The sequence below is a fragment of the Cajanus cajan genome, chromosome 1 (genome assembly GCF_000230855.2).
Source record: "Cajanus cajan strain Asha chromosome 1, NIPB_CcT2T_4, whole genome shotgun sequence".
Classification (NCBI taxonomy): domain Eukaryota; kingdom Viridiplantae; phylum Streptophyta; class Magnoliopsida; order Fabales; family Fabaceae; genus Cajanus; species Cajanus cajan.
In genome coordinates, this window is record NC_138517.1 from 17,175,625 (window position 1) to 17,190,195 (window position 14,571).

At 29.1% G+C, this 14,571-nt stretch overlaps 1 protein-coding gene across 1 annotated transcript; it reads right to left on the minus strand.

Moving 5' to 3' along the window:
* Positions 1-1,595: 1,595 nt before the first annotated feature.
* On the minus strand, positions 1,596-2,753 carry LOC145950180 (uncharacterized). Its single transcript, XM_083061243.1, has 2 exons — positions 2,270-2,753; positions 1,596-1,966 (listed from the first exon to the last, which is right to left on the minus strand). The coding sequence occupies exons 1-2, from the start codon at positions 2,751-2,753 to the stop codon at positions 1,596-1,598; spliced, it is 855 nt and encodes a 284-aa protein (XP_082917369.1).
* Between the last annotated feature and the right edge of the window lie 11,818 nt (positions 2,754-14,571).

The window sequence follows — 14,571 nt, forward strand, 5'->3', positions numbered from 1 at the left end:
ACATTCCTATTTTGCCTCCTGCTCATAGGGTTCTCTCAAGAACCCATAGAGCGTTCCAATTTATGCAATAAACATTTAAAATAAGACAATTCACATATATAATTATTATCACAATTAATTTACTCATACAAGCATCAATGCACTCCCTTAGGGTTTCTCGTAGGAACTTATAGAAGTACCAAATTCCACAATCATAGTCTAAACAAAGTTTTTATTCATACACGCATATTAATTAAGTAATTGGAACATACAAGACAAATATGACATACAACAAACACAGGATTGGGGGCCAATCCCACTACCCAGCATACAATCCCACACCTAGAGCGAGGTTTCTCACTCCCCCCTTACCTCGATAAGCAGAGCCGAATCTTGTTGGTCGCCCCCTCTAGGTTCCCCTTCGTCTAAAGAGAGAAAGGAGGAAAAAGATAAGAAAATGAAAAAATGAGTTTTAGAGAGTGCAAAACGCTTTATTTATAGGCATCAGGTCGCGGCCAGAACGGCCCGTTCTGAATTCGAAACGGCCCGTTCTGAATTCGAAACGGCCCGTTCTGGGCACATAGAATATGTACAAAAGCCTCTCCCAGAACGGCCCGTTCCAAAACCAGAACAGCCCGTTCTGGGGTTTTCGGAACGGCCCGTTCCAAGGTAGAACGGCCTGTTCTGAGTTAATAACATGTTCTTAAAAATGACATCCGGAACGGCCCGTTCTGGGTTAAAATTTTACCCACACATGCTAGGTTGGGAATGGCCCGTTCCCAAAGTGGAACGGCCCGTTCCAGAACTATGAAAATCCAATTTTGCTAATTAATAAATAAATAAATAACATATATATATATATATATCAAAATAAAACATCAATACAATTTAAAACATGATTTTCTTTAAATAATAATTATAACAAAATATCATAATTATTAAAATACAAAATAATTTTCATAAATGATTATTATTAAAAACCTTTAAAAGTTCAATCAAACACATTTAATTAATCAAAATAATTATAAGAAAATAATTTTTATAAATACAAAAATAAATAATAATTATTCGTAGTATTAGTAAAAAATTCGGGGTGTTACATTCTACTTTAGACGGATCCATAGACACTCCGTCTTTGGAGATCACATGTCCTGAAAACTTAACCTCTTCTAACCAAAATTCACACTTAGAAAGTTTGGCATACAATTGTTTATCTTTTAGGATTTGGAGAACAGTTTGAAGGTGTTCTTCATGCTCTTCATGAGTTCGAGAATATATGAGGATATCATCTATAAAGACCACCACAAAATGGTCTAAATACGGATGAAAAATCCTATTCATATAACTCATGAACACTGCAGGTGCATTGGTTACTCCAAAAGGCATTACTTGATATTCATAATGACCATACCTTGTTTTAAATGTAGTTTTCTGTATGTCTTCTGCTTTCACTTTAATTTGATGGTATCCTGATCTTAAATCTATCTTAGAAAACACAGTGGCTCCTCTCAATTGATCCATCAAATCATCTATCCTAGGAAGAGGGTATTTATTCTTTATAGTAAACTTATTTAATTGACGATAGTCTACACAACCTAAAACTTCCATCTTTCTTTTTAACTAACAAAACAGGAGCCCCCCCCAAGGTGGCGTATGAATTGTTTTTCAAGTAACTCTTCTAATTGTTTATTCAACTCAACTAATTCAGAAGGTGACATCCTATAAGGTGTCATTGAAATTGGTCCAGTTCCAGGCATTAAATCAATCGAAATTTCAATCTCTCTGTTAGGTGGAAACCCAGGAATATCGTTAGGAAAAACTTCAGGAAAATTTTGAACAACAGCTATGTTTTTCAAGTCAAATTCCTCTTTAGCTTCCATAGAGGATAAGATTAAATATCCTTGAACTTTACCCCAAGAAAACTTTCTTATTGGTTTGGATAATGAAATCAATAGGTCCTTAGAATCAGAAAATATTACAGACCTTTCTGCACAATTGAGAAGGACATGATTGGAAGATAACCAGTCCATACCTAAAATCACATCTAATTGTGATAAAGGTAAGCAGATCAAATTTACAAGAAATTTTCTATCACTAATAAAAATAGGACAGTCTAAACAAACTTTATTGGCAATTACAGATTTGTTTGTAGGGGTCGAAACAATTAGATTAGACTTTAAAGAAGAAATTGGTAATTGGAGGTGTTGAACACAATCATTGGAGATAAAAGAATGAGTTGCGCCTGAATCATACAGTACATTTAAAGTTTTTCCTTTAATGAAAAATTTACCTTGTATTAGATCATTGTTTTGAGCAGCTTCAGTTTCGGTCATGGTATAAACTCTCCCAGTTGTAGGAGGTCTTGGTTTGGGTCCAGAAGTATTCGCGTGCGCCTTTGGTTGTCCACACTCAGAAAACACATGACCCGGCTTTCCACACTTGAAACAAACAGGTCCTTTGAGATGACAATCTTTAGTATAATGACCCTGTCCACACTTAAGACACTTAGCTGGATTATTCATGGGTCTACTGGAATTTCCTGCAAATTGAGAAGATTGGGTTTTCCATTGAGGTCGATCATAAGGTTTTCCTTCATTATTCATTTTCTTATTAAACTGAGGACCAAAAAACTTTGGTCTATTATCCTTATTGTGATCAAAACCTTCCAGAAAATGACACTTGTGTATTAATGTGGGAAAATCAGAAATTTCTAATATTCCTACTGCCTTTCTTAATTCCGGTCTAAGTCTATCCTCAAATTTAATACACTTCATTCTCTCATCAGGGTGATAAAAGAAAGTAGAGTGTTTTTCCAATTCCTCAAACTTAGAAGCATATTCTCCCACTGTCATGTTCCCTTGTTTTAATTGCATAAATTTTATCTCTTTAGCCCTCCTAACATCATTAGGAAAATATTTTTCAAAACATTTAGCTCTAAATACTTCCCATGTAATAATTATTCCTCCTCCTTCTAATAGTCTTCTAGTATTATCCCACCAATACTCTGCTTCTCCTACTAACATAAATATTGCATAATTTACTTTTTGGTTATCAGGACAGTTCATGGCTCGAAATATCTTTTCTATTTCTTTAATCCATAACTCAGCTTTTTCAGGATTATATCCTCCGTCAAAATGGGAAGGTTTATTTCTCCTAAATTCTACCAGTCCCTGTCACTCCCCCATTCCTTTCGGTCGTTGATTCCTTAACAAGGCGGCAGTCATGTCCTTAATAGCTTGCACATCCTCAGTCAGTTCTGTATTTCTTCTTCCTGCCATCTGAAATTTTTATAGGTTAGTTAATTATACTAGAAACATGGTTGGCACATTTCCCCAAGTTACACATGGAACATTGCTCTGATACCACTTAATGTAATGCCCGTTTTATAATTTCTGATATTATATGTGTATATATATATATTAAAAAAATAAAAGTGTATTATTAATAATATTATACGTGATAATGAAATATTTTTACAAATAATATTTACAAAGACATACATAATTATAACTTTTTATATCTCATATACGATTCTAATATTTACATTACATATTATTCTTAAAATATTCACAATACGAGCCTATTTACATACCATAGTTTTTTTTCTACTATAAAATTTACATAGGTGGTTGAAATAAATTTACAATAGGATTCACATGATTTGCTGGAGGTAAGTAAAAAGTAACAACTATGGGCCCATCTATCATAGTTGGAATTTCTTGATTTGGAGAAAAAGTAAATGAAGACACAGCTACTCCATTGAAAGTAACTGAGTTGGCTAGAGCATCAACACTCCATGTTGTGCCAGAGAAGACTGCAGAAATTACTGATGGAAAAGGAGCTGGAATTGTTGGAACATCCATCTATATTTATTTAATTATTTTTATGATTATATTACACAAGAAACATAAGGAGTGAGAACAATTTTTAAATAAATAATTTCATACGTAATCATAGTTAGTACTAGAAAATATATATACACATAAAAATTTGAATTACACTTGTAGTGACTAGTCAGGATAAATGAGCATTATCATCATATCAACCAATAAAAGAATTTCTTTCGCCTTAACTCCTTACTCATTTAAATCCCCAAGGTCAAACCTCCAACTACAAATAATTCAAATTTTATCTTCTATGACCATAGAACAATATTTATCTTCATAAATACATGAAAAAATAACAACAAGACGAGTCCAAGATATCACAAATGTATCATAGTTGATTATAAATATATTTACAATAAATATATTTACGTAACAAGCATATATTAAGAGTATCAATGATATAAATAAAAATGACAATCATTATAAAATAATTAAACAATATAAAATATGAATACCTTAATAATTATTATGGATAAAAATAATCATAGGTTAAGCAAATAAATGAGGTTAGGGACATCCCACTAAATAAATATACATAAAAAATAACATAAATAAATAAACATAGTAGTAAATAAAAGTTTAAAAAGATAAAGTTCTCCTCCCCCTTACCTTAAAGTCGTTTATTTTTTTTCCCTTTTTAACTTTCTCTTACGTTTCTCATTGCACATTATTTTGGTAGTCATTGAAATAGCATTGGTAGTTACGTGTATATATATATATATATATATATATATATATATATATATATATATATATATATATATATATATATATATTCTGAGAAAAACTTGTTTAATTATTAAAATAAGTATATAGGAAGATCCAGCATGAGTTGAACCTGTGACCTATACCTTATAGTCTCTATGTATAACTGCACAAACTATTGAGCCATTCCATTTTATATGTCTGTTGTTTTGTTATCTAATTATAATAAGATATTATAAATATTTATAATATAATTGGATATTATACACATATATATATATATATATATATATATATTTATATATATATATATATATATATATATATATATTTAGTTTACTAAATATAAATAAGAATAGCCTACTAGCATTTACCTATTCATTTTAAATATACAAACTAAAATTTAAGAGTTTGATTTAAAATAATAATAGTAATAATAAAATTATAAATTTTAGATGATTCTATTTTATTAATTAGATCATAATAATTATATAATTAGGAATAAATATTTTATAATTTTATTTCACTAAAATTTTGTAATAAAAATTTGATATATATATATATATATATATATTATATATATATATATATATATATATATATATATATATATATATTATAATAACTAAAAATTACTATTTTAAGAACAATACACTTAATAGTATTGAGAATAATGTTATCTAAAAATTTAAGACATTACAACCATAACCATGGAAGGATCCATGTATATATTAGTGGGGACAACAATATTGTTCATTCTTTTTTTTATATATAAAATATTAATTGTTTTATAAAATATATATTATTAATTATATTTTAATTATCTTATTATATTTAATATGATAAAATATATTAATATTTTGTTTATATTTTATTTTATTATTTAATTGTTTTTATTTTGTCACTGAATTATCTTAATTTTTTATGAGAAGAAAAATCACTTACTCAAAAAGCAAGTTTTGATAGACTTATCTTACTTAATAACTAATGCTTTATATTAAATTTTTAAAAATTCAACTGTTAAATTAAAAGTTCTTAATGTATTCTACTCAATAATTAATGTTTTACATCAAATTTTTAAAAATTTAATTGTTAAATTAAAAAATTTTAACGTATAGATCAAGTTTACAAATTTAAAAAATAAAAATAAAAATCATATGATACTTCGTTAGATGGATTCAAAATAACGTATAAAATATATATTTTTTATTATCTATCAATTTAAATTAATGAAATAGAGTATCAAATAATTTTTAATTTTTTTAAAATTTTATAAATTTGATCTATACATTAAAGAATTTTAATTGAACGGTTGAATACTTGACGTAGAACATAAATTATTAAGTGGAGTAAATCTATCAAAATTTACTCCTGGAATAATAGTAGATCCCTTCTCATTTTTTTATAATTATAATATACAATATTTTTTCACTAAAAAATTTGTTACTTCTTTACTCATTAAAAATGTCATTATTTAATTTACTAATGTAAGTTTTTTATTTTAATTTTATTTTTTAACCCCTTGATCATGTATATGTATATTGTGTGTTGGTAAGAGAGGACTCACATTAAGAAGAACAAGAAAAATTGTCGCACTATTTTTTTTAACTTAAACATCAGAGTAATTGCCCCACATTTTTTTTATAACTTAAACATATTTAAATAAATAAATTTACTCGTATAAAAAGAATAAACATTGTACTCATAAAATATTTTTTATTTTAAATGAGTGTAGAAATTTAGAAGACACTAAAAAAAATAAATTAATAATTTTATTATTTTTATTCTATTAATTTTTACCATTTTATTTTTTAATCTTAAATAAGTCAATCCTCATTGTGACCATCTTTATAATTTTTCCTATCTTTATCAAAAATAAAAAGTCACATAAAAATAATAAAATTACGCTTAAATATAATCTTAGAAAGAAAGAGAAAAAGGAAAAATTGTTACTCTATTTATAAGATAATCATAATTTATAAAAATAAGATATTTTAAATATTTTACCATAATAATATATTTTCCAAAAAAATTATTATATTTTTAATAAAAATGATATAAAAAATTTTATTTCCCCACTTAACAAATTTTCTATATCCCTCACCATAACCACTGGCAAAAAGAAATCCTTCCAAATGAAAAAAGAAGGTATATGTTTACCAAAGGAGTATGGCTAATTGGTTCCAAATTCATGCACAACCTTTCTAACAATAGGCAAGGTTTGAACTTTTTTTATTGTCCATTTGCTTTCCTTTATCCCACCAATACGAAACCATGCAAATAGTTCAAACGCAAAAAAAAAAAACAAAAACAAAAACAAAAACAAAAAAAAGACGTGGGAACAAGATTGCCAAAACTGTAAAAGAATTGTTTCAATTCATGTGCATGTTAATTATTAAGATAGTGTTGCACGCATGTATCATGTGTATTGCAGCATAATGATCAAGTAGTATTGATTGCTTTTATGTCTTCTACTATTTTAGATTTGAGTTTCTATCGCATTCATTTGCTTGTGTATTGTCATTTAGCATAGCAAATATATGCTTCTTATCTTTCGAAATGTCACATATATATATTTGAGTTTCTATCGCATTCATTTGCTTGTGTATTGTCATTTAGCATAGAAAATATATGCTTCTTATATCTTTCGAAATGTCACATATATATATTTGAGTTTCTATCGCATTCATTTGCTTGTGTATTATTGTCATTTAGCATAGCAAATATATGCTTCTTATCTTTCGAAATGTCACACACATAAATATATATTTAAATGATTCGTTTACTCAAGGAGTAATCTACTTAGACTTATTCTGTTTAATAACTCATGCTCTATATCAAATCTTAATGATCCAACCGTTAAATTTAAAGTTTTTAATATATAGATCAAATCTGCAAATTATTAAAAATTTTAAAAATCATTTGATACTTCGTTTCATTAATTCAAATTGACAAATAATATGTTTTTATGATTATCCATCAATTTGAATTAATGAAACGAAATATCAAATAATTTTTTAAATTTTTTTAAAAATTACATATTTAATTTGTGCATTAAAAATTTTAAATTTAACAGTTGGATCGTTGAAATTTGATATAGAACATGAGTTATTGAACGAAGTAAGTTCAGGTAGACTTACCCCTAGAGTAAACGAATCTTCCCTCATATATATATATATATATATATATATACATACACATTCACACACACACACACATATATATATATATATATATGAGATCACTAACATAATCTTACCTTATTTTTAGTTGGAGTATATTAACACCTTACACCAAATATTTTGAAAAAAAATCTTACTCTTCCTTTAGTTTAATAAACTTATTTTAAAGATATTATAATTTAATATATTATTTAAAGCACAATTTTTCTCTCCTATTGTACTCATTACTTTTCATTCATCATTTAATTTCTTTCTCTTTTTCTGATACCAACTCTTTTGCAAATACAATAGAGAGACTCCACTCATGTAAATTAGGCAACATTTTTAGTAGTCGAGCAATTGCAAATATTGGCAAGTTGGTAGTTTTCTTTTACCTATTGAATTGAAAGTTGTAACTCATTTTCCACATCTCTCAGAGAAGCATCATGAAAATCCAATGACTCTCATTCTCCTACATATAATCCCTCTGGAATGCATGCCATTATGGCACTCAACAACATGGAGGGGCCCCTCTAAATTCAACAGAAAGTTCCAACCCTGCTACAAAGAGTGATGACACTTTTAACTAGATGGTACAACAACACACGATGTTGGAGAATGATCAAAACCAAAGCAAGGAGTACAATGGCAAAGGTGGTGGACGAGTTTGACTCTATGATTGTTGTGACAGATCACATATGAATGATCTGACATGGGTTGAATCTTGAGTAAGAGAAGAAAAATAAATCAATGATGGGAGGAAGAACACATGGAAAAAAGTTAGTGATGGAGATAAGAGAAAAGAAATCAACTTAAAAAAATGGAAAAAGAGAAAGAAATTAATTATGAAAGAGAAGATAATAATGAGTAGAATAGGAGCGAGAAATTGTGTTTTAAATAACATATTAAACTACCTTAATATCCTTAAAATAAATTTATTAAAACAAAAGGAATAGTTGAGTTTTTTTATCCAAAATATTTAGTGTACTAATATATTCTAACTAAAATTAAGGTGAAAGTATTTTATCAATTCCCTGTATCTATATATCTTAAAGACGCGTAGGATAATTAAGTGTACCAAATAGTTGTACAAGTCATAAAGTTCGTAGCAGGAAGAGTATCATGTTCACAAGGTATGTGGTTTATCAACTATGTAATTGCTTGATTATTCTTTTGATTCAAAAAACTAAAGAAAAATTGATAAATTTTAGGTTTTTTATTTTTCAATCCAACAAAGAAAAATTGATAAGTTGTTTCTTTTAATAAATTTTACTTATAAAAAACCATAGTGAATTCCTATACACTTATTAATTATACTTAAAAACTATTTTTCTTCTTATGACCTTCAAATAGTAGTGGCGTAATTTTTGGTTGATAATCCATTTCTTTAAAGAGAAAATGAATGAAATTGATATACTGAGTAATCTATTCTCACTTAATGAGAATCATGTGAATGATTAGTTAGTCTTACTATTAATAATGTGTGTTTATATTACAAAACGAAAGGTATTGAATTAAGTCTATGTTCATATAAACCTTTTTATAACCCTCATAGAAAATGAAAATAAAAAAAAATGTAAAGTCAATTAGAGTTCTTTTAATATTATATATTAAAGTCAACTCATGTATTTAGCTTTTATAAAAGTTATGTCATTTAGTTTCTCTATAAATTAAAATATATAAATCAAATTTTACTTATCAATATAATTTCTTTTCCAGGTCTAAAATGACTAAAAGACGATTACAATAAAAAAATCTCACATTCAGTAACATACAAAAAAGTGTCACTATATACAATATATATAGACATAAATCTATTTTATATATACCTACACCCAATTTTAATTTAATTTTAAATAAGATTTAACAATATATTTTGTATGTTACTATAGTTTATGTTTACACTTTTTAATAATATACCAACATATTATATTTGTAATGTAGATAATAAAAAACTAGTCACAAGTATTATATATATAACAATTTTTTTTAGTGGATAAAAACTCAATGTGACACACATACATTATAAATTGTAATACAGTGTCACACATAGCGACACATTATAAAAAAAATAATCAATAATTTTCCTAAAAAAATATCAATAACAGATGGCATGTTACTTAAAAAAATTGTCATACAGTGACACATTATTTACTATTAAAAAATATTTTTACATACATTATAAATATAATATATATTGATATATTATTAAAAGGTATAGATATAGTCTATAATGACATATAATATATATTGTTAAATATCATTTAAAATTAACACTAAAATTATGTGTAAATATGTCAAATAATTTTATATTCACATATATTATTATATCTATATATGTTGATATTTTATGTATATAACATTTCTTGTAATGTATATTTGTTTTAGCGGTATATTACTAAATTGCAAAGATAATAAAAAAAGTAAAGAAATTGAACATGATATTATGCATGATTGTTTTTCATCGATGTCGTTTAATGATGTTATTAGATTTTAATCTTATTATTTTCTCTAAAATATAGGTTAATTAGGTGTCAAATATCAGAGTATATTATTGTTATTAGTTCCAATCTTATGATCATTAGATTACTATTAATTGGAGTTAATAACATTATTATTATAAAATAATGATTGATAATGGATAGGTGAGCTCATCTTGTTTTAACACAGAGGAAACGCTTATTTATTTTTATTGATTAGTGTGGATATCTCATTAAAATTACATAAAAATTGAACATTGTAAAATAGAGATAGTTTCTCTCGTTATTAACTAACACTCGATGAATTAAATGATGTACCTAAATTACTTTTAGATTATACTTGTTATACAAAGAAATTGTATATATTAATTTGATGATAGATTAATTGTTAATCGGGAATTTTACAATATATTAATTTTATTTAGCAGATGTTTCATATATATGATTTTTCACGAGGAATTGACAATCTTAAAAACAGTCCGTACAATAACAAACTATTTGGAGAGAACTCCATTTTCCCAACGTGATGAAATAAAATATTTCAGTCAGATTTTGCTCTATTACATTCCATATGTATGTAAACGAAAATGAGAAATCCAAGTTATAAAAATGTTGTCGTGACATACTTGTCAAGCTTATGGGGAATTGAAGATTCATCCCAAAAATTGGATCAAGAGGGGAAAGATCCATGCATCCGCACGTGCGTGCGTACGTACATGGCTTCAAATTCAATCAATATGGCACCAAAGTGAAATGAGTATCGTTTTCATAGTCTCATGTTAGACCCATATACATATATATGTCAATGAAAAAGTTTAATGTTCACGTCAATATGTTAGCAATTAAACAATGCATGCATGAAAAAAAATATATATGGAACATGACATTGATGAAACCCATTCTGGATATTTATTATCACGTGTCTGAACTTTTTATTGACGTATAGTAGATAGCTTTCTAGTTTCATCGTTTTGTTCTTGATTCTATCTAACTTCAGAATTCAGACTAGTGTGTGCTAAACCTGGTACCTGAAAAAGGTATCAGAAATGGCCACTGGCGAAAAGAAAGCCTCCAAAATCATATATATATCTCAGAAGTAGGGTATGTTTACCAAAGGGGTGGCCATTAAATTGATTCCAAATTCATGCATATGCACAAGTACAACCTTCCAAGAAAGCAAACAACAAAGAAGCACCTCAACTAGTGGTATAGTTAAAATATCATTACAAATCAATTTTATAAGATAGAATTAAACATAAACTCACAATTCTAAAATAATATTAGATTTTGTTTTAATTATTGTTATTGAGTCTATTGAATCATTCCTTGTCGTAACAATCAAGATTCAAGAAGGACAAGGGTATGCATGCACCTTCTGTCAATGCATATATGATGTATGCATTTGCTTTCTTTCTCCCACGAATTATATATGATGATACGAAACCAAATATAGTTCCAATGCAAAAAACGTGCCTGGCCATGTCACTTTCCCCCGAAGCTTAGAACATTTAACATGACCACTGTGAGAAATTTTCGGGTCACTTTTTGTGGTCTCGGGAGGAAGATTTAATTCCAAACCGAACTTATAATTTAACGATATTCTTTTTCCGTGAAAACATTATAAATCCCATGATGATCGAGTGGCCCTGATGCATTTAATTAGCTAGGTGTTGCATTCAACTTGACCTTTATTAGTAGAATTAATATCTTCAATTTTAATCCTAAGAAAAAGAAGAAGAAGAAAAAAAGTACCCTTTTGATAGTACCTATTACGTAATAATTAGATCAATTTGAATTAGTTTGACTAGATATATTAAGGGCTCAGACCAAAGAAAAAACTTGAGCTGTATTTTTTTGTATTAGAGTCAGATGTATCTAATTGTTAGTTTATGAATTATCAAATAGTAAAAGCTTATTTGATTGGTAGAAAGAATGGGGAGGCAAATTTATAATGATAGGCTTGGTTGAGAGGAAAAAACTAGTTTAGAGAAATAGTTAGAATAGATTTGAGTAGTGAAAATGGCTTACTAGTTGCTTGGTCTACAAATGTTGGGTACATGGCCTATTTATAGGCCGCAACACCACATTCATGTTTTATGTAAAAAACTCTAGAGATATCTTTTTCTAGAGTTTTCTATCTATATATAATTATCTACATGATTCTAGAATTTGTATCTAGTAATTACTAGCATACCTATGTATTTTTCTATAAGAATCTAGATTATTCTAGAAGTTTGTATCATATTTTAACACTCCTCCTTGATACAAATTTCTCTAACTCCTATCATAGTGCGAAACTGTTCGAATCTTGTTCTCGACAGTGCCTTTGTGAATATGTCAGCAACTTGGTCTTCGGTCTTACAATACTCCATCTTGATTTCTTTAGTTGTTTTTGCTTCTCTGATGAAGTGATATTTAATTGCAATGTGTTTTGTCCTGCTATGATGTACTAGATTTTTTGTCATTGCTATTGCTGATTTATTGTCGCAGTAGATTGTAGTAGGCCCATCTTGTTGTTCTCCCATTTCTGCAAGTATTCTTCGTAGCCAAATTGCTTGACTTGTAGCTTCAGCCGCTGCAACATATTCTGCCTCTGCGGTTGATTGTGCAACTGTTGCTTGCTTTTTTGATGCCCAAGAAAATATCCCTAATCCGAGTGAGAAAGCATAACCAGAGGTGCTCTTCATGTCATCTACCGATCCTGCCCAATCACTGTCGGTGTATCTGAGCAAACTTGAGTTGGTCATTGTTTTATACCAAATACCAAACTCCTTCGTGCCTTGTAGGTATCTTAGAATTCTTTTAGTTGCTCCAAAGTGAATTTGGCTTGGTTTTTGCATAAACCTTGATAAAAGGCTTACAACATACATTATGTCTGGTCGTGTGGCTGTTAAATATAATAAGCTTCCAATCAAGCTTCTGTAGCGAGATGCATCAGCATCTGGTGCTCCATCATCTTTTTGTAGCTTTTCCTTTGTCACAAGCGGAGTAGTGACAGTCTTGCAACCACTCATCTTAAACTTCTTCAAGAGAGCTTCAGTGTATTTCTTTTGACAAATGAATATCCCTTTCTTCTTTTGACTTACCTCAATACCAAGGAAGTAGTTCATCAAGCCAAGGCCCGTCATTTCAAATGTCTTCTTCGTGTCTTCTTTGAATTCTGTCATCATCTTCATATTGTTCCCTGTGTAGATAAGATCATCTACATATAAGGAGACAATGAGAGTGTCATACTGACCTTGGGTCTTGATGTATAGTGTTGGCTCACTCTTACTCCTCCTGAATCCATGATCAGTGAAGTATTGATCTATTCTGTTATACCATGCTCGAGGAGCTAGCTTGCTTCAAACCATATAAAGCTTTTCTAAGCCTTAGTACTTTTTCTTCATTGTCCTTGCTTATGAAACCTTGTGGTTGCTCTACATAGATCTTTTCTTGTAGTACTCCATTGAGAAAAGCGGACTTGACATCTAACTGGTAGATATTCCAGCCTTTTTCTACCGCAAGAGCTATTAGAGCTCTAATTGTATCTAGGCGTGCTACTGGGGAAAATGTCTCGTTGTAGTCGACTCCAGGTTGTTGTGAATAGCCCTTAGCTACTAACCTTGCCTTGTACTTTTGTATGATGCCATCCGGATTGAGCTTTGTCTTGTAAACCCATTTTACCCCGATGATATCTTTGCCTTTTGGATAGTCTACTAGATCTCATATGTTATTTTTCTCAATCATTTTTATCTCTTCTTCCATAGCCTTGACCCATACTTGTTGCTTTGATGCTGCTTCAAAGCTTTCAGGTTCAAGTATGGCCAAGTTGCAGGTTTCATATATATCCTCCAAGGATCTAACTCTTCTTGGAGTAGACTCTGGTGATGGAGTTTGTTGTTGTGGAGGAGAATGAGGCTCACCTAGGACTTCTGTAGTTTCTTCTTCTGGATGTTGAATTGAGATAGGAATGTTTTTCTCTACTTTCTCATCATTCCAATTCCAAGCCGCATTTTCATCAACTTCAACATCTCGGCTAATATTTAGCTTCTTGGTTTGCAAGTTGTAGACTCGGTAGTCTTTTGACTATGTGCTATATCCAAGGAAGATACCTCGTACTGTCTTGTCTTCTAGCTTGTGCCTTTTCTCTTCTGGAACGTGTATGTAGCAAATAGATCCAAATACCCTTAGGTGCTTTGCTGATGGTTTTATTCCGCTCCAAGCTTCAATCGGAGTCTTATCTTGGACTACCTTAGTTGGGCATCTATTAAGTATGTAGACAGCAGTATAAACTGCTTCAGCCCAAAACGTGTTTGGTAATCCTTTCTCCTTGAGCATTGATCTGGCCATCTCCATTATTGTGCGGTTTTTCCTTTC

Coding starts and splice junctions, on each gene's coding strand:
- LOC145950180 (XM_083061243.1), bottom strand. CDS start 2,753: ATGAAGTGTATTAAATTTGAGGATAGACTTAGACCGGAATTAAGAAAG. Junction 1,967..2,269: donor AAACAATGATCTAATACAAG/GTAAATTTTTCA, acceptor TCAATTGTGCAG/AAAGGTCTGTAATATTTTCT.